This window comes from Hyla sarda, chromosome 2 (assembly GCF_029499605.1).
Source record: "Hyla sarda isolate aHylSar1 chromosome 2, aHylSar1.hap1, whole genome shotgun sequence".
Taxonomy (NCBI): domain Eukaryota; kingdom Metazoa; phylum Chordata; class Amphibia; order Anura; family Hylidae; genus Hyla; species Hyla sarda.
The window spans coordinates 33,516,072-33,543,974 of record NC_079190.1 but is presented as its reverse complement, the minus strand read 5'-3'; the positions used below and the strand labels follow the sequence as shown (position 1 = coordinate 33,543,974).

Sequence of the window (27,903 nt, the reverse complement as noted above, 5' to 3'; positions counted from 1 at the left end):
CCTTTCTCCCGTTTGGATGCAGTGCAATGCTACAGACAAGACATTCTCTAAATAAAACCTTAAAAAGGGGTACTCCGGTGGTGGAAAACTTTTTTTTTTTTAAATGAACTGGTGCCGGAAAGTTAAACAGATTTGTAAATTACTTCTATTAAAAAATCTTAATCCTTACAGTACTTATGAGCTTCTGAAGTTGAGTTGTTCTTTTCTGTCTAAGTGCTCTCTGATGACACGTGTCTCGGGAACCGCCCAGTTTAGAAGCAAATCCCCAAAGTGAACGTCTTCTACTCTGTGCAGTTCCCGAGACAAGCAGAGATGTCAGCAGAGAGCACTGTTGCCAGACAGAAAAGAACAACTCAACTTCAGCAGCTGATAATCATTGGAAGGATTAAGTTTTTTTTAATAGAAGTAATTTACAGATCTGTTTAACTTTCTGGAGCCAGTTGATATATAAAAATCCTTATTAGCTGCTGAATACTACAGAGAAAATTCTTTTCTTTTTTTAATTACTTCTTTGTCTTGTCCACAGTGCTCTCTGCTGACACCTGATGTCTGCACCAGGAACTGTCCAGAGCAGGAGAAAATCCCCATAGCAAACCTATGCTGCTCTGGACAGTTCCCGACATGGACAGAAGTGTCAGCAGAGAGCAGTGTGGACAAGACAAAAAAGAAATTCAAAAAGAAAAGAATTTCCTCTGTAGCATACCGCTGCTAATAAGTATTGAAAGGATTAAGATTTTTAAATCGTAGTAATTTACAAATCTGTTTAACTATTTAAAAATCTTGATCCTTTCAGTACTTATTAGCAGCTGTATGCTACAGAGGAAATTATTTTCTTTTCTAAATTACTTTTTTGTCTTGTCCACAGTGCTCTCTGCTGACACCTCTGTCCGTGTCAGGAACTGTCCAGGGCAGCATAGGTTTTCTATGGGGATTTTCTCCTCCTCTGGACAGTTCCCGTTACGGACATCAGGTGTCAGCAGAGAGCACTGTGGACAAGACAAAAAAAGAAATTAAAAACTAAAAGAATTTCCTTTGCAGCAAACAGCTGCTAATAAGTGCTGGAAGGGTCAAGATTTTTTTTTTAATAGAAGTCATTTAAAAATCTGTTTCTTTCTGGCACCAGTTGATTTAAAAAAAAAAAAAAAAAAAAAAAAAAAATGTTTTCTACCCTTTAAGGCTTATAATCTTAACCAAGGTGCATCATTCACAATAATAATAATAATAATGATGATAAATAAAAATACATTCATGAGCGCCACCCACAGGCAATCTGAGGATGATCGTTTTATTCTGCCGCCTCTTTTCCTATAAAATACATCACCGCGCCCCGGACAGGTAAAAGCTCCAGCGGTAATGACAGTAGGATATCCAGTGCGGCTGTGGAGCGGCTGCAGACAGTATCTATCCCTGAGGTCCCCACTAGGGGGCCACACGTTATTCCCAGTGTATATCGTCCCGCTGTAGGGAGCCCTGCAGGGTCTGCATCTCCCGCAGCAGCTGAAGACTCTTCCGGCTCTTCTCTCCGGGACTCGCTCTGTTTGGGTCACGCTTACTCGTGTGTTGGTCTTTCCCACTATGAAGGTTTTTGGAAGATTCACAAGACGCTTTCTTTTTCTGTCTTGATTCCTTTAACAATGTTCCAAGCTGCAGGAAGGGAAAAGGAAAAAAATAAAAATCATCTGTCTGGTTGATATAGTTCAGTGTTTCCCAACCAGGGTGCCTCCAGCTGTTGCAAAACTACAACTCCCAGCACCCCGGACAGCCAAAAGGCATGCTGGGAGTTGTAGTTTTGCAACAGCTAGCGGCCCCTGGTTGGAAAACACTAGTCCATAGACTATAGGTATTCATCACAGGACCGGGCATGCTGGGATGTGTAGTTTTGCAACAGCTGGAGGCACCGTGGTTGGGAAACCCTGATAAAGGGTCTGATATTGCAGCCTGGGACGGTTTGCTTTTAACCCCTGTATGGGCTATACCTTCCTATCTTACAGTGGTGTTGGCAAGAGAGAGGGTCATGGCACCAAATAACAGGGGCACTCCAGTGGGGAAAAAAAAAGTTATACAGACTTGCAAATTATTTCTACATAAAAATATTAATCCTTCCAGTACTTATCAGCTGCTGTAAACTACAGAGGAAGTTGTGTCATTCTTTGCAGTCTGACCACAGTGCTCTCTGCTGACACCTCTGTCCATGTCAGGAACAGTCCAGAGCAGGAGCAAATTCCCATAGCAAACCTCTCCTGCTCTGGACAGTTCCTGACATGGACAGAAGTGGCAGCAGAGAGCACTGTGGTCAGACTGCAAAGAACGACACAACTTCCTCTTGAGCATACAGCAGCTGATAGGTACTGGAAGGATTAAGATTTTCAAATAGTACCCCTTTTAGGTCTGGGAAATCTAGACATCCACTCTTGGGCTTGGGCTGGTGGTCATACTGGTGTCACGCAGCTTTCCCAAAAAACAAATGTAGATAGAACCGTAAGTCAATGGCTTGTATTACTGGAGTTATTAAAGAATAGGAAAACAGAGCTGCTTTTTTATTTACAGAAACAGCGCCACTCTTGTCCCCAGGTCATGTGCGGTAATGCAGCTCCGCTCTATTGAAGTGAATGGGGCCAAGTTGTAATACCACACACAACCGGGAAACAGCGCACAAGTAGTTCATGTTGGTAAAACCTATTCCTTTATCTAGTTACATCTGATTTTGGGAGAGCTAGATGACAAGCAACATCATCCTTGCAGGAGAGGTTACTCAGATTTCCCATAGACCAGAACAGGAAATCCTACTTACAATATAGGGCAGTGTTTGCCAACCAGGGTGCCTCTAGCTGTCACAAAACTACAACTCCCAGCATGCCTGGACCGCCTTTGGCTGTTCGGACGAGCTGTGAGTTGTAGTTTTGCAAAAGCTGGAGGTACCCTGGCTGGGAAACCCTGCTATAGGCAAGGCTTCTACTTTTTCAAGAAAATGAAGTATTTCTCACAGAAAAGGATTGCAGTAACACATGTTTTGCTATACACATGTTTATTCCCTTTGTCTGTATTGGAACTAAACCAAAAAAGGGAGGGAAAAAAAGCAAATTGGACATAATGTCACCAAACTCCAAAAATGTTCTGGACAAAATTATTGGCACCCTTAACTTAATATTAGGTTGCTCACCCTCTGGAAAAAATAACTGAAATAAGTCTCTTACTATAACTAGAGATGAGCGAACTTACAGTAAATTCGATTCGTCACAAACTTCTCGGCTCGGCAGTTGATGAATTTTCCTGCATAAATGAGTTCAGTTTTCAGGTGCTCCCTTGGGCTGGAAAAGGTGGATACATTCCTAGGAGACTCTTTCCTAGGACTGTATCCACCTTTTCCAGCCCACCGGAGCACCTGAAGGCTGAACTAATTTTACGCAGGATAAGTCATCAACTGCCGAGCCGAGAAGTTTGTGACGTATTGAATTTACTGTAAGTTCGCTCATCTCTAACTATAACCATCAATAAGCTTCTTACACCTCTCAGCCGGAATGTTGGACCACTCTTCCTTTGCAAACTGCTCCAGGTCTCTCTTATTGGAAGGCACCTTTTCCCAACAGCAATTTTAAGATCTCTCCACAGGTGTTCAATGGGATTTAGATCTGGACTCATTGCTGCCACTTCAGAACTCTCCAGCGCTTTGTTGCCATCCATTTCTGGGTGCTTTTTGATGTATGTTTGGGGTCATTGTCCTGCTGGAAGACCCAAGATCTTGGACACAAACCCAGCTTTCTGACACTGGGCTGTACAGTGAGACCTAAAATCCATTGGTAATCCTCAGATTTCATGATGCCTTGTACACATTCAAGGCACCCAGTGCAGAGGCAGCAAAACAACCCCAAAACATCATTGAACCTCCACCATATTTCACTGTAGGTTCTGTGTTCTTTTCTTTGTAGGCCTCATTCCGTTTTCGGTAAACAGTAGAATGATGTGTTTTACCAAAAAGCTCCATCTTGGTCTCATCTGTCCACAAGACATTTTCCCAGAAGGATTTTGGTTACTTAAGTTCATTGTGGCAAAATGTAGTCTTGCTTTTTTATGTCTCTGTGTCAGCAGTGGGGTCCTCCTGGGTCTCCTGCCATAGTGTTTAAATTTAAATGTCGACAGTTCGTGCTGACACTGATGCTCCCTGAGCCTGCAGGACAGCTTGAATATCTTTGGAACTTGTTTGGGGCTGCTTATCTACCATCCGGACTATCCTGCATTGAAACCTTTCATCAGTTTTTCTCTTCCATCCACGCCCAGGGAGATTAGCTACAGTGCCATGTGTTGCTAACTTCTTGATAATGTTGCGCACTGTGGACAAAGGCAAATCTAGATCTCTGGAGATGGACTTGTAACCTGGAGATTGTTGATATTTTTCCACAATTTTGGTTCTCAAATCCTCAGACAGTTCTCTTCTCCTCTTTCTGTTGTCCATATTTAGTGTGGCACACACACACACACACACAAAATGCAAAGACTAAGTGAACTTCTCTCCTTTTTATCTGCTTTCAGGTGATTTTTATATTGCCCACACCTGTTACTTGGCCCAGGTGAGTTTAAAGAAGCATCATATGCTGGAAACAATATTATTTTTCCACAGTTTTGAAAGGGTGGCAATAATTTTGTCCAGCCCATTTTTGGAGTTTGGTGACATTATGTCCAATTTGCTTTTTTTCCTCCCGTTTTTGGTTTAGTTCCAATACACACAAAGGGAATAAACATGTGTATAGCAAAACATGTGTTACTGCAATCCTTTTCTGTGAGACATACTTCATTTTCTTGAACAATTTCAGGGGTGTCAACATTTACGGCCATGACTGTATGTGTGTGAAACTTTACAATGTGAACTGCTTGATAATGACTGGATGAGCTTGGTCGAAACATCGCTGCTTGCAGTGAAAACACTTTTTATGGAATAAAACAACAAGATTTTTTCATGTTACTACTGTGTGCTGCGGTGAGATCCTTGTTTGCTGTCTCCTGACCTGAGCTCCAGAAGCTGCGTGCACCATACACAAAGATCATCTCTTCAGATGTGCTGTACATAATAATATTGTGTTATGAGTCCACAATAACACTGCTGCTTTCTTTTTGTGAAATAACTATTTCCTGTTGGAGTTCCCTCCCTCCAACTACAAGTTCCAGGATCCCTTGTTGGTAAGTGTAAGGTCACTTTTCTCCCTCCCACACATCAGCCACCCCACCCATTGCAGCACAGCTGAGCTCCCTTCCATGTGTGCTGTGCTTGAAACTACAATTCCCTGCAGCCCTTTGGAGAATGATCTCCCTCCCACCCAACTGCCGCTCCACCCATTGAAGCACAGACAAGCTCCCTTTAAACACCTGATTAGTGATGTAATGTCCCGGGCCACACTGCAACCTGGGAAAACCTGAGATAACACTCATTTTATATGCTGCTAAAAAGTGAACATCGGGGCAAAGATCACACATTGTGAGACCACCATGAAACACAGGTACAGACACTACATTATGAACTAGACTAAAATTTACAGCTGCTGTAGTACAGTCAAATAAAAATCCCAGAATACCCCTTTAACCACATCTGTGTTTACATCAAGCAATACTGTGACTTACCATAGCTTGGTGCTTGCGCACTTTAGTGATCTGGTCAGCTTTTGCCTCCATTCTCCTCACCAATGCCTCCAGTTCTTCTTCTAGATCTTCCTTAAGACGGTCGGAATGTGCTTCATCGATCTGTTTCACCAATTCCTGGTGATCACTAGTGGAACAAAGATTAAGAGAGGTTGACACCTGATATTATTTGGGAGCTGTTACTCATCCAAGTAAGAAAATCAATATCCCCTAAATGCTATTTTATACCCAATATTGTTTCCAAACCAGGATGCCTCTGGTTACAACTCCCAGCATGCCAAGAAAGACTATTGATAGAGAATATTTAGGGTGCATTCACATCTCGTTTTGTACATACGGGTGCCGGATCCGGCTGGGGGAGGGGCAAACTGGGCTCTCCCGTACCCCAGCCGGATCAGCCCGCGACTCCATTTACTTTAATGAGCCGACCGGAGTCAAACGGTGACTGCGGTCAGCTCAGTTTTGACCCGTATGCGATTACCTGACCGGACCTAAAACCGTAGTATACCGGGCGCTGGGGTACGGGAGTGCCCGGTTTGCCCCTCCCCCAGCCGGATCCAGCGCCCGTATGTACAAAACGAGATGTTAATGCAGCCTTATACAGATTTTGTTTCATTTTACTATTTTTTTTTTTTATCATAACGTTTTGTTAGAACATTTTGTATGGCTCAAATGGTCCTTTTTTCACCCGTATAACCTTTTTTTCCTGTATAAAGGGCTGTTTGATGGCTCATTTTTTGCGCTGTGATCTGTAGTTTTGATCTGTATTATTTTTGTTTAGATGGGAGCTTTTGATTGCTTTTTAAGATTTTTTTTCTGGTATATAAAGTGACCAAAAATCTGCAATTCTGGACTTTGGTATTTTTCAAATTTTACATTTACTTCATTCACCTCATACTATTTTCATAATTTGGACATTTTCGCACATTTTTCTTACATTATTTTATTTGAAAAAAAAAATGGGAAAAGGGGGGTGATTAAAAATAATTAGTGAGGGGCTTATTCACAACTGCTAACATTTTTTCTCTCTATAAATTAGTCCCCATAGGAGACTTTTACATGTAATCTTTCGACTGCAAACACAGAAAATGCTGTGCCATAGCACAGCATTGATCAGCGTTATGTCTGCACACTTAAAGCGCTAACTGGATGGCACAGAGGCAGGTAAGTACCCTCTATTCATCATCTCTGCCAATCAGGACCCCGCAATTTTGCAGAATTGGTCCTGATCAGCGCACTGATCTAACTGTAACTTAATTTTAGCCCTTTTAGACACCACAAGAGAGTTAATGCCAGACACTGCACTTCATACCCAGTTGGCTAATGCCCGTGTCTAATGTGGGATATGACCGATCAGACCAATCAGCTCCTGAGTACGCTTCATAAACTGGGAGCAGGTGCAGGACGTAAATGTACATCCTAAAAGGGGTACTCCGATGGAAAACATTAACTGGGGCCAGAAAGTTTAACAGATTTGTAATTTATTTCTATTTAAAAATCGTAATCCTTCCAGTACGTATAAGCTGATGTATAATACAGAGAAAGTTCTTTTCTTTTTGAATTTTCTTTCTGTCTGACCACAGTGCTCTCTGCTGACACATCTGTTTATGTCAGGAACTGTCCAGAGCAGGAGAGGTTTGCTATGGGGATTTGCTCCTACTTTGGACAGTTCCTGACATGGACAGAGGTGTCAGCAGAGAGCACTGAGGTCAAGGAGAAAATAAATTTAAAAAGAAAAGAACTTTCTCTGTATTATACAGCAGCTGATAAGTACAGGAAGGAAGGAAGTCATTTAAAAATCTATTTAACTTTCTGGCACCAGTTTATATTAAAAAAATAAAAAAGTTTTCCACCGGAGTACCCCTTTTAGAATGTACATTTACGTCCTGCACCTGCTCCCGGTTTATGAAGCGTACTCAGGAGCTGATTGCACTTCATACCCAGTTTGCACTTCATACCCAGTTGGTTAATGCCCGTGTCTAATGTGGGCTATGACCGATCAGGCCAGCGTCTGTCATTAACTCTTTTGTGGTGTCTAAAAGTGCTAAAATTCAGTTACCGTTCAATCAGTGGGCTGATCAGGACCAATTCTGCAAAATCACGGGGTCCTGATCGGCAGAGATGACGAATGGAGGGTACTTACCTTCCTCTGTGCCATCCAGTTAGCGCTTTAAGTGTGTACCCCTTTAAGGGGATAATACAGCCTTGTCTATTGTACACACGACTCCCATGAATACTTACAAACTCATTTGCCCAAATTCATCTTCCAGCGTGCGCAGAACCTCAGAAAGGTCCCGATAAGATGAAGAGGACAGCGCAGAAGGATCGGCCCACCTGACGCCGGTTTCTTTCTGTTCTAAAGGCTGATCGCTCACTACCCGGTCGTTGCAGAAGACTTTATGGTGTTGCTTCATCATATGAAGGACATGCTGGACGTTGGCTCGAACAGAGTGACTGGGGGCGGTGGACTGAAAAACAAGACAAATATATGTAAATAAATTCTTTTTATTAAAGGGGTTATCCAAGAAAAAAAAACTTTTTTATATATCAACTGGCTCCAGAAAGTTAAACAGATTTGTAAATTACTTCTATAAAAAATCTTAATCCTTTCAGTACTTATGAGCTGCTGAAGTTGAGTTGTTCTTTTCTGTCTAAGTCCTCTCTGACGACACGTGTCTCAGGAACTGTCCAGAGTAGAAGAAAATCCCCATAGCAAACCTCTTCTACTCTGTGCAGTTCCCGAGACAAGCAGAGATGTCAGCAGAGAGCACTGTTGCCAGACAGAAAAGAACAACTCAACTTCAGCAGCTGATAATTATTGGAAGGATTAAGATTTTTTTTATAGAAGTAATTTACAGATCTGTTTAACTTTCTGGAGCCAGTTGATATATGAAAAGAATCTTCTTCCTGCAATACCACTTTAAACCTATTCATCTAAGGCAGTGATTTCCAACCTGTGGCTCTCCAGCTGTTTCAAAACTACAACTACCAGCATGCCCTGACAGCCGAAGGCTGTCAGGGCATGCTGGTAGTTGTAGTTTTGCAACAGCTGGAGAGCCACAGGTTGGGAAGCATTGCTCGGAGACAAAAAAAAAAAAAAAAAAAAAAAAATTAAAATAAAAAAGTGTATATAGGTGGTGCAGTTCCCTCACTTTACCACTAGGTGGATTTGGGATCCTTATTAGTGGAACCACTAAGGTTATATTCTTCATCATAAAAAAGTGCAAAATCCAAAAAGACAGACACTTATATCAAAGACTGGATTTTTCCTCCATATTGCTCACCTTCCCGGCGACAAAAGGCACATCTCCTAGGCATAAGCGGTAGTGCGGCTGTGTATGGCTGCAGCTCTGATGGTCAGCTTTCTGGAGCAGCTAAAAGTCATTTCATATAAGATGAGAATGAAGGAGCCAAAAGGATTCGGAGAATTACACATTCTATATAAATGGATCATATAAAATGATTACATTATCATGTAGATCTTCATCTGTTGCAAAACAACAACTCCCAGCGCACCCTTATTATGTTCACCAGTCATGGCACGGAGGGAGTTGTTGTTGTGCAACAGATGGATTATGAATGCAGAACCATGAATGCAACCGGCAATTCAGGAACATTAGTAAATAATATACAGGGAGGGCCATTTATATGGATACACCTTAATAAAATGGGAATGGTTGGTGATATTAACTTCCTGTTTGTGGCACATTAGTATATGTGAGGGGGGGAAACTTTTCAAGATGGGTGGTGACCATGGCGGCCATTTTGAATCCAACTTTTGTTGTTTCAATATTAAGAGGGTCATGTGACACATCAAACTTATTGGGAATTTCACAACGTAACTTTATTCTTTCATGAGTTATTTACAAGTTTCTGACCACTTATAAAATGTGTCCAATGTGCTGCCCATTGTGTTGGATTGTCAATGCAACCTTCTTCTCTATATACTGCTATATACTACGATATACACCGCAGGAGAAATGCTAGCACAGGCTTCCAGTATCCGTATACACTGCTATATACTACTATATACACCGCAGGAGAAATGCTAGCACAGGCTTCCAGTATCCGTATACACTGCTATATACTACTATATACACCGCAGGAGAAATGCTAGCACAGGCTTCCAGTATCCGTATACACTGCTATATACTACTATATACACCGCAGGAGAAATGCTAGCACAGGCTTCCAGTATCCGTATACACTGCTATATACTACTTTATACACCGCAGGAGAAATGCTAGCACAGGCTTCCAGTATCCGTATACACTGCTATATACTACTTTATACACCGCAGGAGAAATGCTAGCACAGGCTTCCAGTATCCGTATACACTGCTATATACTACTTTATACACCGCAGGAGAAATGCTATCACAGGCTTCCAGTGTCCGTATACACTGCTATATACTACTATATACACCGCAGGAGAAATGCTAGCACAGGCTTCCAGTATCCGTATACACTGCTATATACTACTATATACACCTCAGGAGAAATGCTAGCACAGGCTTCCAGTATCCGTATACACTGCTATATACTACTATTTACACCGCAGGAGAAATGCTAGCACAGGCTTCCAGTATCCGTATACACTGCTATATACTACTATATACACCGCAGGAGAAATGCTAGCACAGGCTTCCAGTATCCGTATACACTGCTATATACTACTTTATACACCGCAGGAGAAATGCTAGCACAGGCTTCCAGTATCCGTATACACTGCTATATACTACAATATACACCGCAGGAGAAATGCTAGCACAGGCTTCCAGTATCCGTATACACTGCTATATACTACTATATACAGCACAGGAGAAATGCTAGCACAGGCTTCCAGTATCCGTATACACTGCTATATACTACTATATACACCGCAGGAGAAATGCTAGCACAGGCTTCCAGTATCCGTATACACTGCTATATACTACTATATACACTGCAGGAGAAATGCTAGCACAGGCTTCCAGTATCCGTATACACTGCTATATACTACTATATACACCGCAGGAGAAATGGTAGCACAGGCTTCCAGTATCCGTATACACTGCTATACACTACTATATACACCGCAGGAGAAATGCTAGCACAGGCTTCCAGTATCCGTAGTTTCAGGTGCTGCACATCTCGTATCTTCACAGCATAGACAATTGCCTTCAGATGACCCCAAAGATAAAAGTCTAAGGGGGTCAGATCGGGAGACATTGGGGGCCATTCAACTGACCCACGACGACCAATCCACTTTCCAGGAAACTGTTCATCTAGGAATGGGGGAATTCTCAGACCTGGCATGTTCCCCGAGTTTTTCCAGCAAGATGGTGACCACCACATTATGGGTGTCAGGTCCGAGCATTCCTAGATTAACAGTTTTCTGGAAAGTGGATTGGTCGTCGTGGGCCAGTTGAATGGCCCCCAAGGTCTACCGATCTGACCCCCTTAGACTTTTATCTTTGGGGTCAACTGAAGGCAATTGTCTATGCTGTGAAGATACGTGATGTGCAGCACCTGAAACTATGGATACTGGAAGCCTGTGCTAGCATTTCTCCTGCGGTGTATATAGTAGTATATAGCAGTGTATACGGATACTGGAAGCCTGTGCTAGCATTTCTCCTGCGGTGTATATAGTAGTATATAGCAGTGTATACGGATACTGGAAGCCTGTGCTAGTATTTCTCCTGTGGTGTATATAGTAGTATATAGCAGTGTATACGGATACTGGAAGCCTGTGCTAGTATTTCTCCTGTGGTGTATATAGTAGTATATAGCAGTGTATACGGATACTGGAAGCCTGTGCTGGCATTTCTCCTGCGGTGTATATAGTAGTATATAGCAGTGTATACGGATACTGGAAGCCTGTGCTAGCATTTCTCCTGCGGTGTATATAGTAGTATATAGCAGTGTATACGGATACTGGAAGCCTGTGCTAGCATTTCTCCTGCGGTGTATATAGTAGTATATAGCAGTGTACACGGATACTGAAAGCCTGTGCTAGCATTTCTCCTGCGGTGTATATAGTAGTATATAGCAGTGTAGACAGATACTGGCAGCCTGTGCTAGCATTTCTCCTGCGGTGTATATAGTAGTATATAGCAGTGTAGACAGATACTGGCAGCCTGTGCTAGCATTTCTCCTACGGTGTTGCTATCAGTGTGTGAAGAGTGGGAGAAGAGGGTTGCATTGACAATCCAACACAATGGGCAGCACATTGAACACATTTTATAAGTGGTCAGAAACTTGTAAATAACTCATGAAAGAATAAAGTTACGTTAAAACCAAGCACATCATTGTTTTTCCTGTGAAATTCCCAGCGAGTTTGACGTGTCACATGACTCTCTTCCTATTGAAAAAACAAAAGTTGGATTCAAAATGGCCGACTTCAAAATGGCCACTATGGTCACCACCCATCGTGAAAAGTTTCCCTCCCTCACATATACTAATGTGCAACAAAGGAAGTTAATATCACCAACCATTCCCATTTTATTAAGGTGTATCCATATAAATGGCCCACTCTGTACATCAACAAGTAACTCTACCAGCAGAATAGTAAAGTGCAGCTCTGGAGTATAATACAGGATATAACTCAGGATCAGTACAGGATAAGTAATGTAATGTATGTACACAGTGATCTCACCAGCAGAATAGTGAGTACAGCTCTGGAGTATAATACAGGATATAACTCAGGATCAGTACAGGATAAGTAATGTAATGTATGTACACCGTGACCTCACCAGCAGAATAGTGACTGCAGCTCTGGAGTATAATACAGGATATAACTCAGGATCAGTACAAGATAAGTAATGTAATGTATGTACACAGTGACCTCACCAGCAGAATAGTGAATACAGCTCTGGAGTATAATACAGGATATAACTCAGGATCAGTACAGGATAAGTAATGTAATGTATGTACACAGTGACCTCACCAGCAGAATAGTGAGTACAGCTCTGGAGTATAATACAGGATATAACTCAGGATCAGTACAGGATAAGTAATGTAATGTATGTACACAGTGACCCCACCAGCAGAATAGTGTAGTTCTGGAGTATGAGGGTACATTAACATGTACATAATCTTGCGCAGCTTTTCCACAATTCGGCTTGCCAATCTTCAGCTGCAGAATCTCTGCAGACCCATTGAAGTCAATGGGTAGCAACAAAATCTGCTCCGCTTGTATGTGTGAAAATAACCTACCGTATATACTTGGAGTATAAGCCGACCCGAATATAAGCTGAGGCCCCTAATTTCACCCCAAAAACCCAGGAAAAGTTATTGACTCGACTATAAGCCTAGGGTGGGAAATACATCATCCCCCCCCCTTCATCATCACCGCCTGTCAATCCCTTCATCAGTGGTCTTCAACCTGCGGACCTCCAGATATTGCAAAACTACAACTCCGGGCATCCTGGGAGTTGTAGTTTTGAAACCTCTGGAGGTCCGCAGGTTGAAGACCACTGTGGCCTTCGTCATCATCCAGACACCCCCTTTAGTTTTCTACTCCCCTCCACTCGGTGGGAAGGAAGGGTGAGCTGGTCCGGGCCATCTATGCTGCAGGGACCGTCCGGTGGGGAGGGTTAGTCGTTCCGGGCTGTCCATTTTTACCCGAGAGGCCCTCTTCTCCGCGCATCGGGCCCGGACTAGTAACGTTGCCTTGACGACGACGCACAGGGACGTTCATGGGCGCTGTGCGTCATCGTCAAGGCAACATCACTAGTCCGGGGCAGGCGCGGAGAGGAGGCCCCCCCCCCCAGTGAAAATGTACAGCCCGGAACAACTAACCCTCCCCACCGGACATTCCCTGCAGCATAGATGGCCCGGACCAGCTCACCCTTCCTTCCCACCGAGGGGAGGTGAGTAGAAAAATAAAGGGGGTATCTGGATGATGGCAAAGGCCGCACTGGTCTTCAACCTGCTGACCTCCAGAGGTTTCAAAACTACAATTCCCAGCATGCCCGGACAGCCGATGGCTCTCCAGGCATGCTGGAAGTTGTTGTTTTGCAACATCTGGAGGTCTACAGGTTGAAGACCACTGAGAAGGGATTGACAGGCAGAGAGTTCACTTGAGTATAAGCAGAGTGGGGCGTTTTCAGCACGAAAAATCGCTTATACTCGAGTATATACGGTAATACAGGATGTAACTGAGGATCATTAGAGAATCATATTAATTATATGTCAATGTACTCCTAAGGGGCCTGTCCACATGGCTACATTTCTGTTCAAAATATTCTGCTGCGCTGTCCAAAGTTTTCAATGGGATTCTGCTGTATCGTTCACACTGGAATTTTCCGTGGCGGAAAGACTCCACAGTGGAAATGTAAGAATCAGAACTTACCAAAAGAACACATTCATTCTTTTAGCAAAATTCTGCCCGGACTGCACTGCCGTCTACGGAGAATGCAGATATATGGCAGAGTCTCCAACAAGAGGTATTCTGGGCGGAGAATTAGCAGTGTGGACATGCCCCTGAAATAATAATAATGATAATAAATAACCTCGGAGGACCTGATGTAACCAAGATTTATATGGATTATGAAGGAAAATTTGCAGCTTCTCCACCAATAGCAGCTGATCATTGGAGGCTTCAGTAATCAGCTTATTGTAAAGGAAGGGGGGGGGGGGGGAATTGTAAACTTCTTCTGGAACATCCAGTTTTGTATTTTCTAGCTGCCCTTTCATTGTGCAATCTGTGGGTCTCGTAGGTAAATATCATAGAATGAGCTGTTACCTTGTCTCCATGTGACGATCGCCTCCTCGTCTTCGCCTGTTTTGTAGGAGGGGTCAAAGACTTTAGCAAAATTCGATTTGTCTCTAGACCCGTCTGTAGCTGTGTGACAAGCAGTGACATAAGGTTAGAGTCCAGCCCCAAAAAAAACAAGCACATATAAGTAACATACCATTAAAAAGTTGTATTGTATCAACATTTATCACAATTATTCAAAACAGTGTCATATGAGTATTATAGGGAGATATGCAGAGCGGAGCTTGATGTGTATAGAGCAGTGTTTTCCAACCAGGGTGCCTCCAGCTGTTGCAAAACTACAATTCCCAGCATGCCCAGACAGCCAAAGGCTGTCTGGGCATGCTGGGAGTTGTAGTTTTGCAATAGCTGGAGGCACCCTAGTTAGAAAACACTGGTATAGAGCTTTATTCGTGTGTGTGTGTGTGTGTGTGGGGGGGGTTAGTGGGGTGCAGGCTCTTGATAGGTGCAGGTACCTTCATGCATTGTAGGTGGGGTGACCTCAATTAGAGATAACTCCAGAAAACAATGAATCATGTCTTAATGCCCAATACACTATGGATCGGGTCACGGGCGTAAAATAAGCTGCGGATCCGTTACGCGTGACCCTACCCTAAAAAGCAGATTATTACAGCATATGTGGCTGATGCAACAAAAAACCCTGTGAGCAGAATACCTGGGAAGAGTGGAAACTCCCTATTATCTCTCTCTACACAATGAAGAGTTTTTCTTTTCACTTTCTCCATTTATATACATTGATGTATAAAAACCTTTCTGAAGCCAATATAAATGTAACTTAAAAATAACCCACAGCAGAGCTACTATGCCAGCATACAAAAATATAGACCAGACCGGGCCCCATAATATTATGGCACCGGGTGTTCCCACCATAAATATCCAACAGGTGTGGGACCAACATCTATATCCTTGAACCATGCGCTGCATCCAGATGTAGAATAAATGATCTGTGATGAGAAGCACGCATTTAACGTCGCTCAAGAGGGGGTTGGTTCGTCTCCACAGGATAGGGCATAAATAGCTGATCGTAGGGGGTTTGACCGCTGAGACTCCCCACGATCTACTAAACGGGACTCCGGCTCTCAGTGAGGAGGGCATACTGTAGTCGGCATGCGCTACTTTAATTTCTATGGGAGCGCCGAAGAGTACAACTCTTGGTGCATCTGCAGCGCTCCCATATAAATACAGTGACCCCCCCGACCTACGATGGCCCCGACATACGATAATTTCAACATGCGATGACCTCTCAGAGGCCATCACATGTTGAAGGCAGCATCAACAACGTCCAGTCATCCAATAGGAGCGGCGTGCGTAGTGACGTAATGGCGGCGATGAGTAACGACGATCTCAGGCAACAGAGACACCACGGGGATGTGGCGACAGCGATGGACGGCGACATCCAGGGCAGCAGTGATGGCAGGGACAGGCGAGTACAACGTCCTATATTTAACATTGCACGGATCTCTCAACATACAATGGTTTCAACAAACGATGGTTCATTTGTAACGGATTACCATCTTAAGTTGAGGGACCACTGTACTGGATAACCTTTTTAAAAAAGGGTACTCCCTTGCTCCAGCATTCTGAACATTTTGTTCAGAAGGCTCGGAGCCGCAGGCCGTGATCGCGACATCACAGCCACGCCTACTTGTCACACCAAGCCCCCTCCATTCATGTCTATGGGAGGGGGCGTGTCCGACATGAATGGAGGGGGCATGGTGTGAAGTCACGAGGGGGCTTGGCCATGACGATCACTGCTGCAGGAACCCAGCATTTGTTTAGAATGCCGGGTGCTGCTAGAAATAGCGGTGGGTGCCAGCGGCAGGACCCCCGTGATCAGACATCTTATCCCCTATCCTTTGGATAGAGGATAAGATGTCTAGAACAGAATACCCCTTTAAAAGGGGTACTCCGGTGGAAATTTATTTTTATTTTTTAAATCAACTGGTGCCAGAAAGTTAAAAAGATTTGTAAATTACCGTATCTTGTGAAAGAGCAAACGGGGGACTCCGCACCGTTCTACAGTCTCTATGCCAGCAATGTAGGTGATCAGTCTGCAGGTAGGAAAATGGCCGGGTACCTAAGCAATGAAGGTGGTGCTCTTACGTTGAGAGGAAATATGCAAACATCACGCATGAGAAAGAAAGCAACGGAGCACTGACCGTAATAAGCAGCAGGATTTCTTTATTCCAGTCCGGGTGGATACATGTGCAGGGGAGAGCGGACTGTCAGGGAGACCTGCGGGCGACGGACCGTATCACGCGTTAGCGCTTCTTCAGGCCCTCTGACGTCATGTCCGTGGATTTGAAAATTATTTCTATTTAAAAAAAATCTTTACCCTTTCAGTACCTTTTAGCGGCTGTATGCTACAGAAGAAATTATTTTCTTTTTGAATTTCTTTTTTGTCTTGTCCACAGTGCTCTCTGCTGACACCACTGTCCGTGTCAGGAACTGTCCAGAGCAGAATAGGTTAGCAATGGGGATTTTCTCCTTCTCTGGACAGTTCCTGATATGGGCATCAGGTGTCAGCAGAGAGCACTGTGGACAAGACAAAACATACTCTGTATCATACAGCTGCTAAAAAGTACTGGAAGGGTAAAGATTTTTTTTATAGAAGTTATTTACAAATCTGTTTAAAGAAGAAGTATCATGGACCAAGTCACAAATTTTTTTTTCTATCATGTGAAAGTGCATCAGCTCACCATTCTGACAATCTGCTCCTCATGTATCTCACCCTCTCCCTTCTCCTGCAATCCCCTCTGAAAGATCGGTACTTCCTGGTCCATGGAGGTCCCTGACTTCCTGTCTCCCATAATGCCTTTCAGTTCATCACAGAAGTAGCCCAGCCTAGACCAGTGCTTCCTAACCAGGGTGCCTCCAGCTGTTGTGAAACTACAACTCCCAGCATGCCTGGGAGTTTTAGTTTTGCAACAGCTGAAGGCACCCTGGTTGGGCTACACTGACCTAGACACTGATCACTTTCCTAACAGCAGGCTCAGTGTTTCCCCTCCCCCTGCTTCTATTCTCAGGACATTGTTCTTTCAGACTGACCTGCTGTCAGATTGTGATCAGTGCAGGGGAGAGCAGGGATCTCCCCCTCCCCCTCTGCTTCTTCTCGGGACATTGGGGCATCGTTCTTGCTCTTATAAACACTGAGCTGGCTGTCAGATGCTTCCCTGCTGAGGAGATGAAGACATGTGCTCAGCTCACTGGGGCTTCTATGATTGGCTGAAGCTGCACATGGGAGGTTCCCTTGCCGTGCACAGAGCTTGCTAAGCTGCAGAACTATGGGAAATTGTGACATCACGGCCCCCAGCATAATGCAGCTCAATGGGGGGTCGCAAGTCATCAGAACAGGGAGCTGCTGAACTTCCTCTCTGAACAAAGAAGCTAGAAAAACAGGTTTTATATACAAGATGGGTGAAGTCAGTGATTTACAAAGTGATATAACTTTTGCTTCTGCATTTAAAACACAATACTTTTTCTACATGGGACTTCTCCTTTAACTTTCTGGCACCAGTTGATAAAAAAAAAAAAATAATAATAATACGTTTTTCACCAGAGTACCCCTTGAGCTTTTGCCAACAAGCTAATCTTGTGTATAAGTCTAGCTTTATTAATAGGGTACCAAGTACTAGAACATGGACCCCACTTACTTGAGCTGCTTTCTCCTGGACCAGTTTCCGCTGATGTTCCTCTTCTCGCAGCTTTTCCTCTATATCATGAATTTTGTTCTAAGCAAAAAAAATAAAAATTTTTTTTTTTAAAAAGGTCAACATAAATAGAAATCTTCTGATAAAGCCAAAAGATGGAAAGAGGGGAACAAAACTAGAATAACTCACACAAAATGCCTTTGAGATAAAATTATTTGTATCTTTTATTTATTGCTTTCTTATTTTTCTGTTTGATGGATTCTTTATTATGTCCAATATTCTGTGATAAACAAATTAGTTGGAGCTCGGCTGCTCGAGTTCCAAATCCCCTGACTACATAAAGTCACCACTAGGGGGGGAAGAGCTTAGAGCAAACAAGTGGGGACTGCAGCCAGACAACAGTATAATTTCCATCAATATCTAAGGTTTCGGAATAGGAAATATTATTTTCGCATACACTATCCATGTAGTGGATTTAGCAATGGGGCCGTCAATTCTTACCTGGACACTTGACATCCTCCACCACTAAACCTTCATCTTTTAGCTAGTGCAGCGTGTCTCCAGCTGTTGCAAAACTACAACTCCCAGCATGCCCGGACAGCCAAAGGCTGTCCGGGCATGCTGGGAGTTGTAGTTTTGCAACAGCTGGAGACACACCGTTTGGAAAAAACTGAGCTAGTGTATATGTGTACAGCCAGATATAGGGGTACATGTGCTTTTTGTTATTACTGACCTCCGCCAGCACTTGCATTGTGGTCAGCTTTAGGTATTCTTGTTCTAGCTTATCCAACTTCTCCAGCTTGGCTTGTAAATTTGATTTTTCAAGTGCTTTATCTCCTTCAAGCGATACCTGACAAGAAGAGGTTCTGTTATTCTACCGTTAATAATACACATTAAATATTACTAATAGATTTATTGTGAGAATTGCAGAAGAAGTTTTTAAAAGGTGGCAATGCACAATTCACCCATATGGTTTCAGTGGCAAGGGGAGAGAAAGCTGCTGCCAGACAGCTCTGACTGTGGCTTATTTGTGGGGAAAACCAAAGTATTGAGTGTCGAAGTTCTATATACCTAATCCTTTTCTTCCCCTGACATCATCTACTGCCAGAGAGTTGGTAGGCCCCCCCATACACATTAGACAGTCGAAATCTGCGGGTTCTCACAATTTTTCTTTAAAGTGTATGGGGGCTTTAAAAAAGGATCAGTAAGTAAGTGTTTCCCAACAAGGGTTCCTCCAGCTGTTGCAAAACAACAAATCCCAGCATGCTCAGACAGCCTTCAGTTATAGTTTTGAAACATCTCAGAATGTAAGGGCGACATGGATATTGGCTCAAGCACAGAGGGTGAGGAACCATCGACTCCTATGTCTAATGTATGCAAGACTGCAGCCAAGGACAAAAAAGATAAAGTAAAGTCTCAAAGGAAGCAGCTGTTGCTGGGTGATTCAATCATAAGAAGTGTGGAGCTTAAGGAAAACGGTTTGGTGAGATGTCTCCCTGGTGCTACTGCTAGAAGAGACAGTATACGTATTCTTAATATTGTTAAGCAAGCAAAGCAGGAAGGGGACGTGGATGTTCTTGTCCATCTAGGGACAAATTACCTGGCTTGCAATAAAGTTTCAGAGGTGAAGGAATCTTTTATCACACTTTGTAATAATGTAAAGGATTTTGCATCCACTGTTTCATTTTCTTAAGTTCTGCCTGTGCATAACGTTCAGAATGATATTCAGAGGCGCATTAAGGAGTTCAACTTATGGCTTAGTAAAAACAAACCTTGCATAGATATTACAGAAGAAGCAAACATGAACTTGCTAAGCGTTACAGATTCTGATCCACACATCTCATTAAAACTATCAAGGTAATGTTTGCTACATCTTTATGTTGAGGTAGTGGTTTGGCACCCTGCATAGCCTTTTACAGAGATACCTCAAAAGTGTTGAGCAGTAGGAGTCAGTGTTCAAAATGAGAAGGGTAGAGAAGCACGGGGCTGAGTCAATGACAATTTAGACAATTCCATAGGTTTACATTGCAAGTTTGTATCTGTCACATGGTCAAGAGAGAACATGCTTAGCACACTTTTTCTGGTTTGTTCTAGTGATCGGTCGGGGTGTGAATGCTCAGACCCCGACTGGGCAAAATTTTGACAATTTTCTACAACACGTCAAATTATAATTTGACAGTGCCCATTTGAAACATGAACAAATCTTTAGAGTTGCAGTCAGGTTAGGGGTCATGTCTTTGGGTTGCAGAATTGATGCAGGGAACACATGCAAGTTAAAAAAACTAATATGAATAGGGAGAAAAACTCACTGGATTATAAACTACTACCCCAAAAAGTGGCCTATAAATCAATTGCGCTGAATAATGAAATTGGGTAAACACAAGCAAGTGGAATGGAGGAAGAAGTATATATGTTTTTTTTTTTTCCTGTTTTGTTTTTGCCCCATTCCAGGGAACAATGACATGACCCCTAACTTTGCACACACATACATATATATATATTTGGGTTAGGGGTCAGGGGTGTGGAAATAAAAAAAAAAAAAACTACTTGTCCAAGGGACTAAAGCGGAACACAATCTACTTGTCCCTCAAGAAAATCCACTTGTCCTGGTAGATAAAATAATTTCAACCAAAAAATAGTCTGATCCACCCCACTAGACCACCAGGGATGTTTATAAGATCCTTTAGACACTGCTGTCAACTTAGACAGCGGTGATCTAATGGTTTACTAGCGGCCACGATGATCGCAGCATGCCGGGCTATTAGCGGAGGGAAAGCTGTAGCCCAGAAAAGTCTAGATGTAACTTTTTGATCACTTTATAAAAAATTTCTCATATGAAGTGACCAAAAATGAGAAATTCTGGACTATTTTTTACATTTACACCGTTCACCGTACGGTGCAGCGATACCACTTATGTTTATTTTTGTACATTATTTTTATTTAAAGAAAATTGGAAACGTATTAGGAAAGGGGCTTATTCACATGTATACGCACTTTTTAAAATATTTTAATCACTGTTTTTCAGTCTTCATAGGGACTTAAGTGTTACTGGGGGGGGGGGGGGTGTTCTGCTTCTCCAGTTTATGTGCTGCATTTTGTGTCAGAAAATGCTGGAAGTTGCATTTAGTTAGTAGATAACTACAACTCCCAGCATGCCCTGATACAGCCTATAGTTGTGTGGGTGTTGCAGCATGTTGCACTGTATAGTAGGACAGTTAAGGTTATTGTGTAACATGCTGGGAGTTGTAGCTGGGGGCCACTGCCCCCTACATACACCCTGAGTGCTGGTGTGAGGTGCAGACTTGCATCCGCTCCCACGCCTCACACCGGCATTAAAGAAAAATAAGGGGGAAGTCGGTCTGTCCCTGCTAACCCGATACAGGGCTAAATCTATGCAAAAATTCACCTGCCCGGCGCCCAAAACTACTTGTCCCGGGCGTCGGGCGATAGGATTTCCACATCCCTGAGGGTACATATACATATTATTCAAGCCTATGATCTACTACTCTACCTGTTTTGCCAGCACGGAATTCCTCTCGGTTTCTGCATTTCTGACCATTTTCTTCATGTATTCCAGCTGCTTTTCCAGGAGTTTGCATCGAGATTCTGCAGCCGACAACTGTTTGGAGAGATCTGAGCAAAACAACATGTACAGGACATTACATGGTCACCATCACTTGTGGTCACTTTGCACTGATCAACAGTAAAGGTGAACACTATCTTTTACATTTACATCCATTTACAAAGTGTTTGTATCTAGGGGGCACCCTATATGTGAGTCATTAAAGGGGTACTCCGCTGCTCAGCGTTTGGAAAAAACTGTTCCGAACGTTGAAGCCGGCAGCTCATGATGTCACAGCCCCGCCCTCTCATGACATCACGCCCCGCCGCCTAAATGCAAGTCTATGGGAGGGGGAGTGACAGCCGTCATGCCCCCTCCCATAGACTTGCATTGAGGGAGTGGGGCTATGACATCACGAGCTCCTGGCGTTGGCTCCAGCGTTCGGAATAGTTTTTTCCAAACGCTGAGCAGCAGAGTAAACCTTTAAAAGGGGTTATCCAGGGATAGAAACAGAGAGGTAAATACCATTTACAACCTGAGGTGGTGCTGTTTTGGAAGAAATTAGCTCTTTTTTTTAAACCTGGATAACCCCTTTAAGGCTTTTAGGTTTCTTTTTAGGTCTCTCTAGCAATCACCAGAGGACAAAAAGTGGGCTGAGCGTCTTCAGCTCTCGTCCGTCAGTGTACAACCTTCTCCTCCATAAAAAATAGCAATACTGGGTGGTATTGTGGAAGGATAGTTGGTAGTATTTCATTGAATCTGTGTATATATGGCGGCTGTGCTGTGCATGTGTGAGCAGTGGACGTGTGTGTGTGTGTGTGTGGTAGAGATGTGGTGTATGTGGGAATGGCGGACCTGTGTGTGTGGCTAACAAAAGGTACCGACCACTGAGCTAGAGAGGACAGAAAATAGCCATGCAGGGCAAATATAGCTTCTGTAAGTAGCTCAGAAAGGTAATAAAAAATTAATGTAGAAATAAATACTTATGTCTTGTCAGTCTGGCAGCAAACCTATTGGCCTTTGTGAATCTGTGACTATAATAATAGGCACCCTTTAAACCAGACACACATGGAGCATAACTACACCCCCCCCACAAAAAAAAAAAAAAAATTATATATATGTATATATTTATTTATTTTAGCATGAAAGTTTTACTACAATTCCACTCCAAACTCATTTCGTCAGGAAAAAATAATTTGACAACATTTTTTCAACTGGAGTACACCTTTAAAGTCAATGGGCAGTTAATTTTGGCGGAATTCCAAAATCTGTTGTGGAACGGTGTGTATATATCTCTCTATCTATATATATATATATGAAAGTCCAATGGTGCAGCACTCCAATAAAAAAGGTGCACATTTATTTACATATATCTCATAACAGCAACGTTTCTGCTCCTATGGAGCCATTTTCAAGCCTTCAGGCTTGTAATTGGCTCCATAGGAGCAGAAACGTTGCTGTTATGAGATATATGTAAATAAATGTGCACCTTTTTTATTGGAGTGCTGCACCATTGGACTTTCTTCTATAGTATTGAAGCCCTGATCAGGCTTTTTGGTCGCTGGCACCACCGTTTGTGGAATAGAGCTGTGCTGCAATCTTCTTCCATATAATATGCCTTTCGAGGCTTGAAAATGGCTGGGTGAGCCAGCTGAAACGTTGCCTAACGCGTCTTTTGAATAAATCACCTTTTTTTTGCTGACACCTGGTGTGCCACTGTCTATTTAATTTATATATATATTATATACACATATACACACACACACACCCTACCGCAACAGATTTTGGAATTCCGCCAAAATTTACTTCCCATTGACTTTAAAGCGTACCTGTCATAGTGCAAAAAAAAAAGTGATCATTTTAGGTTACAGACAAGGAACATTACCTCTGTTCTGCCTGGAGACGTCATCCCTGATATGATCCGTGGCCTGGCTCCGTTCTTCCAGCTGATGTTTGTAATCCCTGGATTCCATGGACAGGAGCCTGATGTTATCCTGAGCCTTTATCCTCTCTAGTTCAAGCAGTCGGATCTTCTCCTGGAGGTTTCTTAAAGCTGAAATTATGGCTGCATGTGAATTGGACAGAGAGAAAAGTGTCAGACAATGGGGACCTAAAAAATGCTGGTGCTGCTAGTGCAACTAGATGATCGTGATGGATCCATATACAAGCGGGCACATCCAGCATGGCCACTGTGCTGCTTCTCAGCTAGAAGACTGAATGCATTTGGGTGTCGACGTGTATCCAATGGCTTTTCAGCTCCTGTGAATGAGTTCCCCTTTGTGATAAAGAACTTCTCTACAGGATAACTCTATAACATATCATGGAATGGTAAATATCTACCCACCTACCTATCCATCCATGTGTGTATGTATAGATAGAGATCTCTCTCTCATATCTCTATATACGCTAATATATATATATTATAAAATAAAAAAATGTATATATATATATATATATATATATATATTTAAAAAATTATATTTTTTTTTATAAAAATTAATTATATACCTATATTTTTTATATATATATATATATATATATATATATATATATATATATATATAATTTTTTTTTTTTTTATTAAAAAAAAAAAAATAATATATATATATTATATTCTATTTAAATCAATTTATTATTATTTTTATTTATTTATTTTGCTTTACTTTTCCCATTTTAAAAGGACACCACAGCACAGTGTTGGATCTGTTGCACAATGGACACTATTGGCTTATAATGGAGTCCTTCAGGTTCTGCAGAGGAAGGAGCAGGGTAAGATCACAGACTTATAGTAGTTGTCCTTCTGCAGGATAACCTGATCCTGGTGCTGCTGATCCTTCGGGTGTTAAAGACAGAAGCAAACTACTTTATTTTCTATACATGTGACCCGTCCACAGCAGAGGATGGTCATGAATAGTTAACGCAACGCTATCTGTAACCAAGCTGTGAAATTATTTATACAGGTACCGATAGATGCAGACAAGATGCTGTATAGCACCGGTAGCAGAGACTTGAGGCCTGACGCTGTGTGTGGATAGCAGTGGTCTCAAAACTGCGGACCTCCAGCTGTTGCAAAACTACAACTCCATCATGCCCGGACAGCCAACGGCTGTCCGGGCATGCTGGGAGTTGTAGTTTTGCTACAGCTGGAGGCAGCTCGGTTGGGAAACACTAACCTGGAGAGTGCTGCTGCCTTTTGTGTGTGTGTGTGTGTGTATGTTATATATATATATATATATATATATATATATATATATATATATATATATACACACACACACACACACACACACACACACACACACACACACACTGTATATATATTCTGAGGCTGCCCTATAATCACCTCTGCTGTTGCTCTCTGGATAGGCAATCGGTGGTCTGCTGGGAGAATACCGCAGGTCAGAGGTCACAGACAGATCCGCTCCAGGGTACGGGGTGTAAGACGTAGAGGACTGTGCATCATTCCCACCGAGTCCTTTCCATGTCCCAGATGACGGACTCTGCGGCTGAAACAAAGCAAAGGCATCAGGATAAGACCCCTAAGATCAGACTCAGCCGCCATGACACCTACCTAGCTTTTAAAGGGTCCTGAATGGCAAACAGATGTATATTGGCAGCGCCACCCTTATACACCTGCACAACTGGGGAGATTTACCACACGGGAGCTTAGGAAAGCTTGATGGCATCAGTAATGGCGGCCATATGGGTCGTCACCATCTCCGTGCAACATGCACAAAGGACGAGAGGATAGATTGCCTCCAGGCAGATCAGAACAAGGGGAGGTTCACAACAAGTGTTTGTTTCCATTTAAGATATATTTTGTTTGTTTTATCAAGAACACAGGACTTAATAAATCTGATATAAATCAAGAAGCCAGTAAAAAACACAGTCATGTCACAGCCATTAGTGTCCCCTCATCTCTCTGTGTCACAGCCATTAGTGTCCCCTCATCTCTCTGTGTCACAGCCATTAGTGTCCCCTCATTAGTGTCCCCTCATCTCTCCCTGTGTCACAGTCATTAGTGTCCCCTCATCTCTCCCTGTGTCACAGCCATTAGTGTCCCCTCATCTCACCCTGTGTCACAGCCATTAGTGTCCCCTCATCTCACCCTGTGTCACAGCCATTAGTGTCCCCTCATCTCACCCTGTGTCACAGCCATTAGTGTCCCCTCATCTCTCCCTCTGTTAGTCATTAGTGTCCCCTCATCTCTCCCTCTGTCACAGTCATTAGTGTCCCCTCATCTCTCCCTCTGTCACAGTCATTAGTGTCCCCTCATCTCTCCCTGTGTCACAGTCATTAGTGTCCCCTCATCTCACCCTGTGTCACAGCCATTAGTGTCCCCTCATCTCACCCGTGTCACAGCCATTAGTGTCCCCTCATCTCACCCTGTGTCACAGCCATTAGTGTCCCCTCATCTCTCCCTCTGTTACAGTCATTAGTGTCCCCTCATCTCTCCCTCTGTCACAGTCATTAGTGTCCCCTCATCTCTCCCTGTGTCACAATCATTAGTGTCCCCTCATCTCTCCCTGTGTCACAGTCATTAGTGTCTCCCTCATCTCTCCCTCTGTCACAGTCATTAGTGTCCCCTCATCTCTCCCTCTGTCACAGTCATTAGTGTCCCCTCATCTCTCCCTGTGTCACAGCCATTAGTGTCCCCCTCATCTCTCCCTGTGTCACAGCCATTAGTGTCCCCCTCATCTCTCCCTGTGTCACAGCCATTAGTGTCCCCCTCATCTCTCCCTGTGTCACAGCCATTAGTGTCCCCTCATCTCTCCCTCTGTCACAGCCATTAGTGTACCCACATCTCTCTGTGTCACAGCCATTAGTGTCCCCACATCCCTTTCTGTATCACAGGCATTAGTGTCCCCTCATCTCTCCCTGTGTCACAGCCATTAGTGTCCCCTCATTTTTACCAGTGTCACAGCCATTACTGTCCCCCTCATCTCTCGTGTCAGTCATTGGTGTCCCCGCATCTATCAGGTCCGTCATTGGTATCCCCTCATCTCTCCCTGTGTCACAGCCATTAGTGTCCCCTCATCTCTCCCTGTGTCACAGCCATTAGTGTCCCCCTCATCTCTCCCTATGTCACAGCCATTAGTGTCCCCCTCATCTCTCCCTGTGTCACAGCCATTGGTGTCCCCTCATCTCACCCTATGTCACAGCCATTGGTGTCCCCTCATCTTTTCATGTGTCACAGTGATTACTATCCCCTCATATCTCCTGTGTTCCCTTATCTTATTTAAAAACCATGAAATTCTTAGCCACCACAGTGACCTGGAATTTGTTGTATACTAAAAACATATGTTGTTACCCATTGACTTACATTATTTTTTTAAATAAAAAAGGTCATGACGTACATGGCTTTTTAAACATAACTGTTTAACAACTACAACCCCCAACATGCTAGGAGTTGTAGTTCTGGAACAACTAGAGGTCCACAGTTTGGAGGCCACTGACATACACCATAGCATAGTTAACTACTTTTCTTTTTTGCACACAGCAGTGTTTCCCAACCAGGGTGCCTCCAGCTGTGGCCAAACTACAACTCCCAGCATGCCCGGACAGCCAAAGGCTGTCCGGGCATGCTAGGAGTTGTAGTTTGGCCACAGCTGGAGGCACCCTGGTTTGGAAACACTGGCATACAGCAAGATTTACTGTACTGTAACGGAAATAGTTAAAAAGGAGACAAAAAGAAAAGAAAGCAACATGAACCCAGTCTAAATACATATGATGCATTGAAACTAATGGAGAGCAAATATATAACAGGCTGCAAGAAGGCATGCTGAGACTTTTAGTCCCCCTTCTGACACAGAAAGAAACAAACAAACAAATAATAAAGAAACGCAACTCACCATCCTGGTCTGCATTGTACCAGCCGCCATTTTTTCTTCCGGGAAACAGAAGCACCAATAAGTATTAATCCGGGTCACCCATCAAAAACAACACACGATACACACAACCGGCCACTAGAGGGAGCGAGAGTGCTGCTTACGTCACTAACTTGAATGACTGACAAATCCCCCGGCTAATCAGGACGTCAAAAAGCGAACAAGGGGCGGAGCCTCTTGTAGACACCATAGCAACCGACATCTCCATCCCGCCATCTACTTTAGTGACGGTAATGCTCGTTCAGGATGCGGTTCTTGATGTTGTTTTTATTGTTTGGAAGTTATCTGTAAGTCACCGCAAGAAATAAATAATAAGAAGCCCATTTTTTTTATCCCGGAAGTAAATTTACAAATGATTGACCAATAGAAATGGCGGTAGGCGTGTCTACGTAGAGCTATTTTTATTGGTTATGAG

At 43.2% G+C, this 27,903-nt stretch overlaps 1 protein-coding gene and 1 long non-coding RNA gene across 2 annotated transcripts; both read right to left on the bottom strand.

The window, feature by feature from the left end:
- Nucleotides 1–1,176: 1,176 nt before the first annotated feature.
- Nucleotides 1,177–27,830, bottom strand: CEP57 (centrosomal protein 57). The gene is made up of 12 exons (XM_056561514.1): nt 27,593–27,830; nt 27,453–27,487; nt 24,944–25,106; nt 23,486–23,665; nt 21,550–21,671; nt 18,772–18,888; nt 18,042–18,119; nt 14,356–14,454; nt 8,913–9,002; nt 7,870–8,096; nt 5,611–5,755; nt 1,177–1,644 (listed from the first exon to the last, which is right to left on the bottom strand). Exons 2-12 carry the CDS (start codon nt 27,480–27,482, stop codon nt 1,435–1,437), a joined length of 1,461 nt encoding a protein of 486 aa, XP_056417489.1. The 5' UTR covers nt 27,483–27,487; nt 27,593–27,830; the 3' UTR covers nt 1,177–1,434.
- Nucleotides 16,408–17,565, bottom strand: LOC130358362 (uncharacterized). Its single transcript, XR_008889491.1, has 3 exons — nt 17,437–17,565; nt 16,548–16,623; nt 16,408–16,465 (listed from the first exon to the last, which is right to left on the bottom strand). It is a non-coding gene; the product is annotated as an uncharacterized LOC130358362 (long non-coding RNA).
- Nucleotides 27,831–27,903: the final 73 nt, after the last annotated feature.

Bases quoted from the DNA above. Each gene is read 5' to 3' on its own strand.
- CEP57 (XM_056561514.1), bottom strand. From the start codon at position 27,482: ATGGCGGCTGGTACAATGCAGACCAGGATG. The intron at 18,889-21,549 runs GTAGAGTAGTAG...TCTTCTTGTCAG, and splicing joins ATTCCGTGCTGGCAAAACAG to GTATCGCTTGAAGGAGATAA. The intron at 8,097-8,912 runs GTGAGCAATATG...CTTGTTTTTCAG, and splicing joins TGCCTTTTGTCGCCGGGAAG to TCCACCGCCCCCAGTCACTC.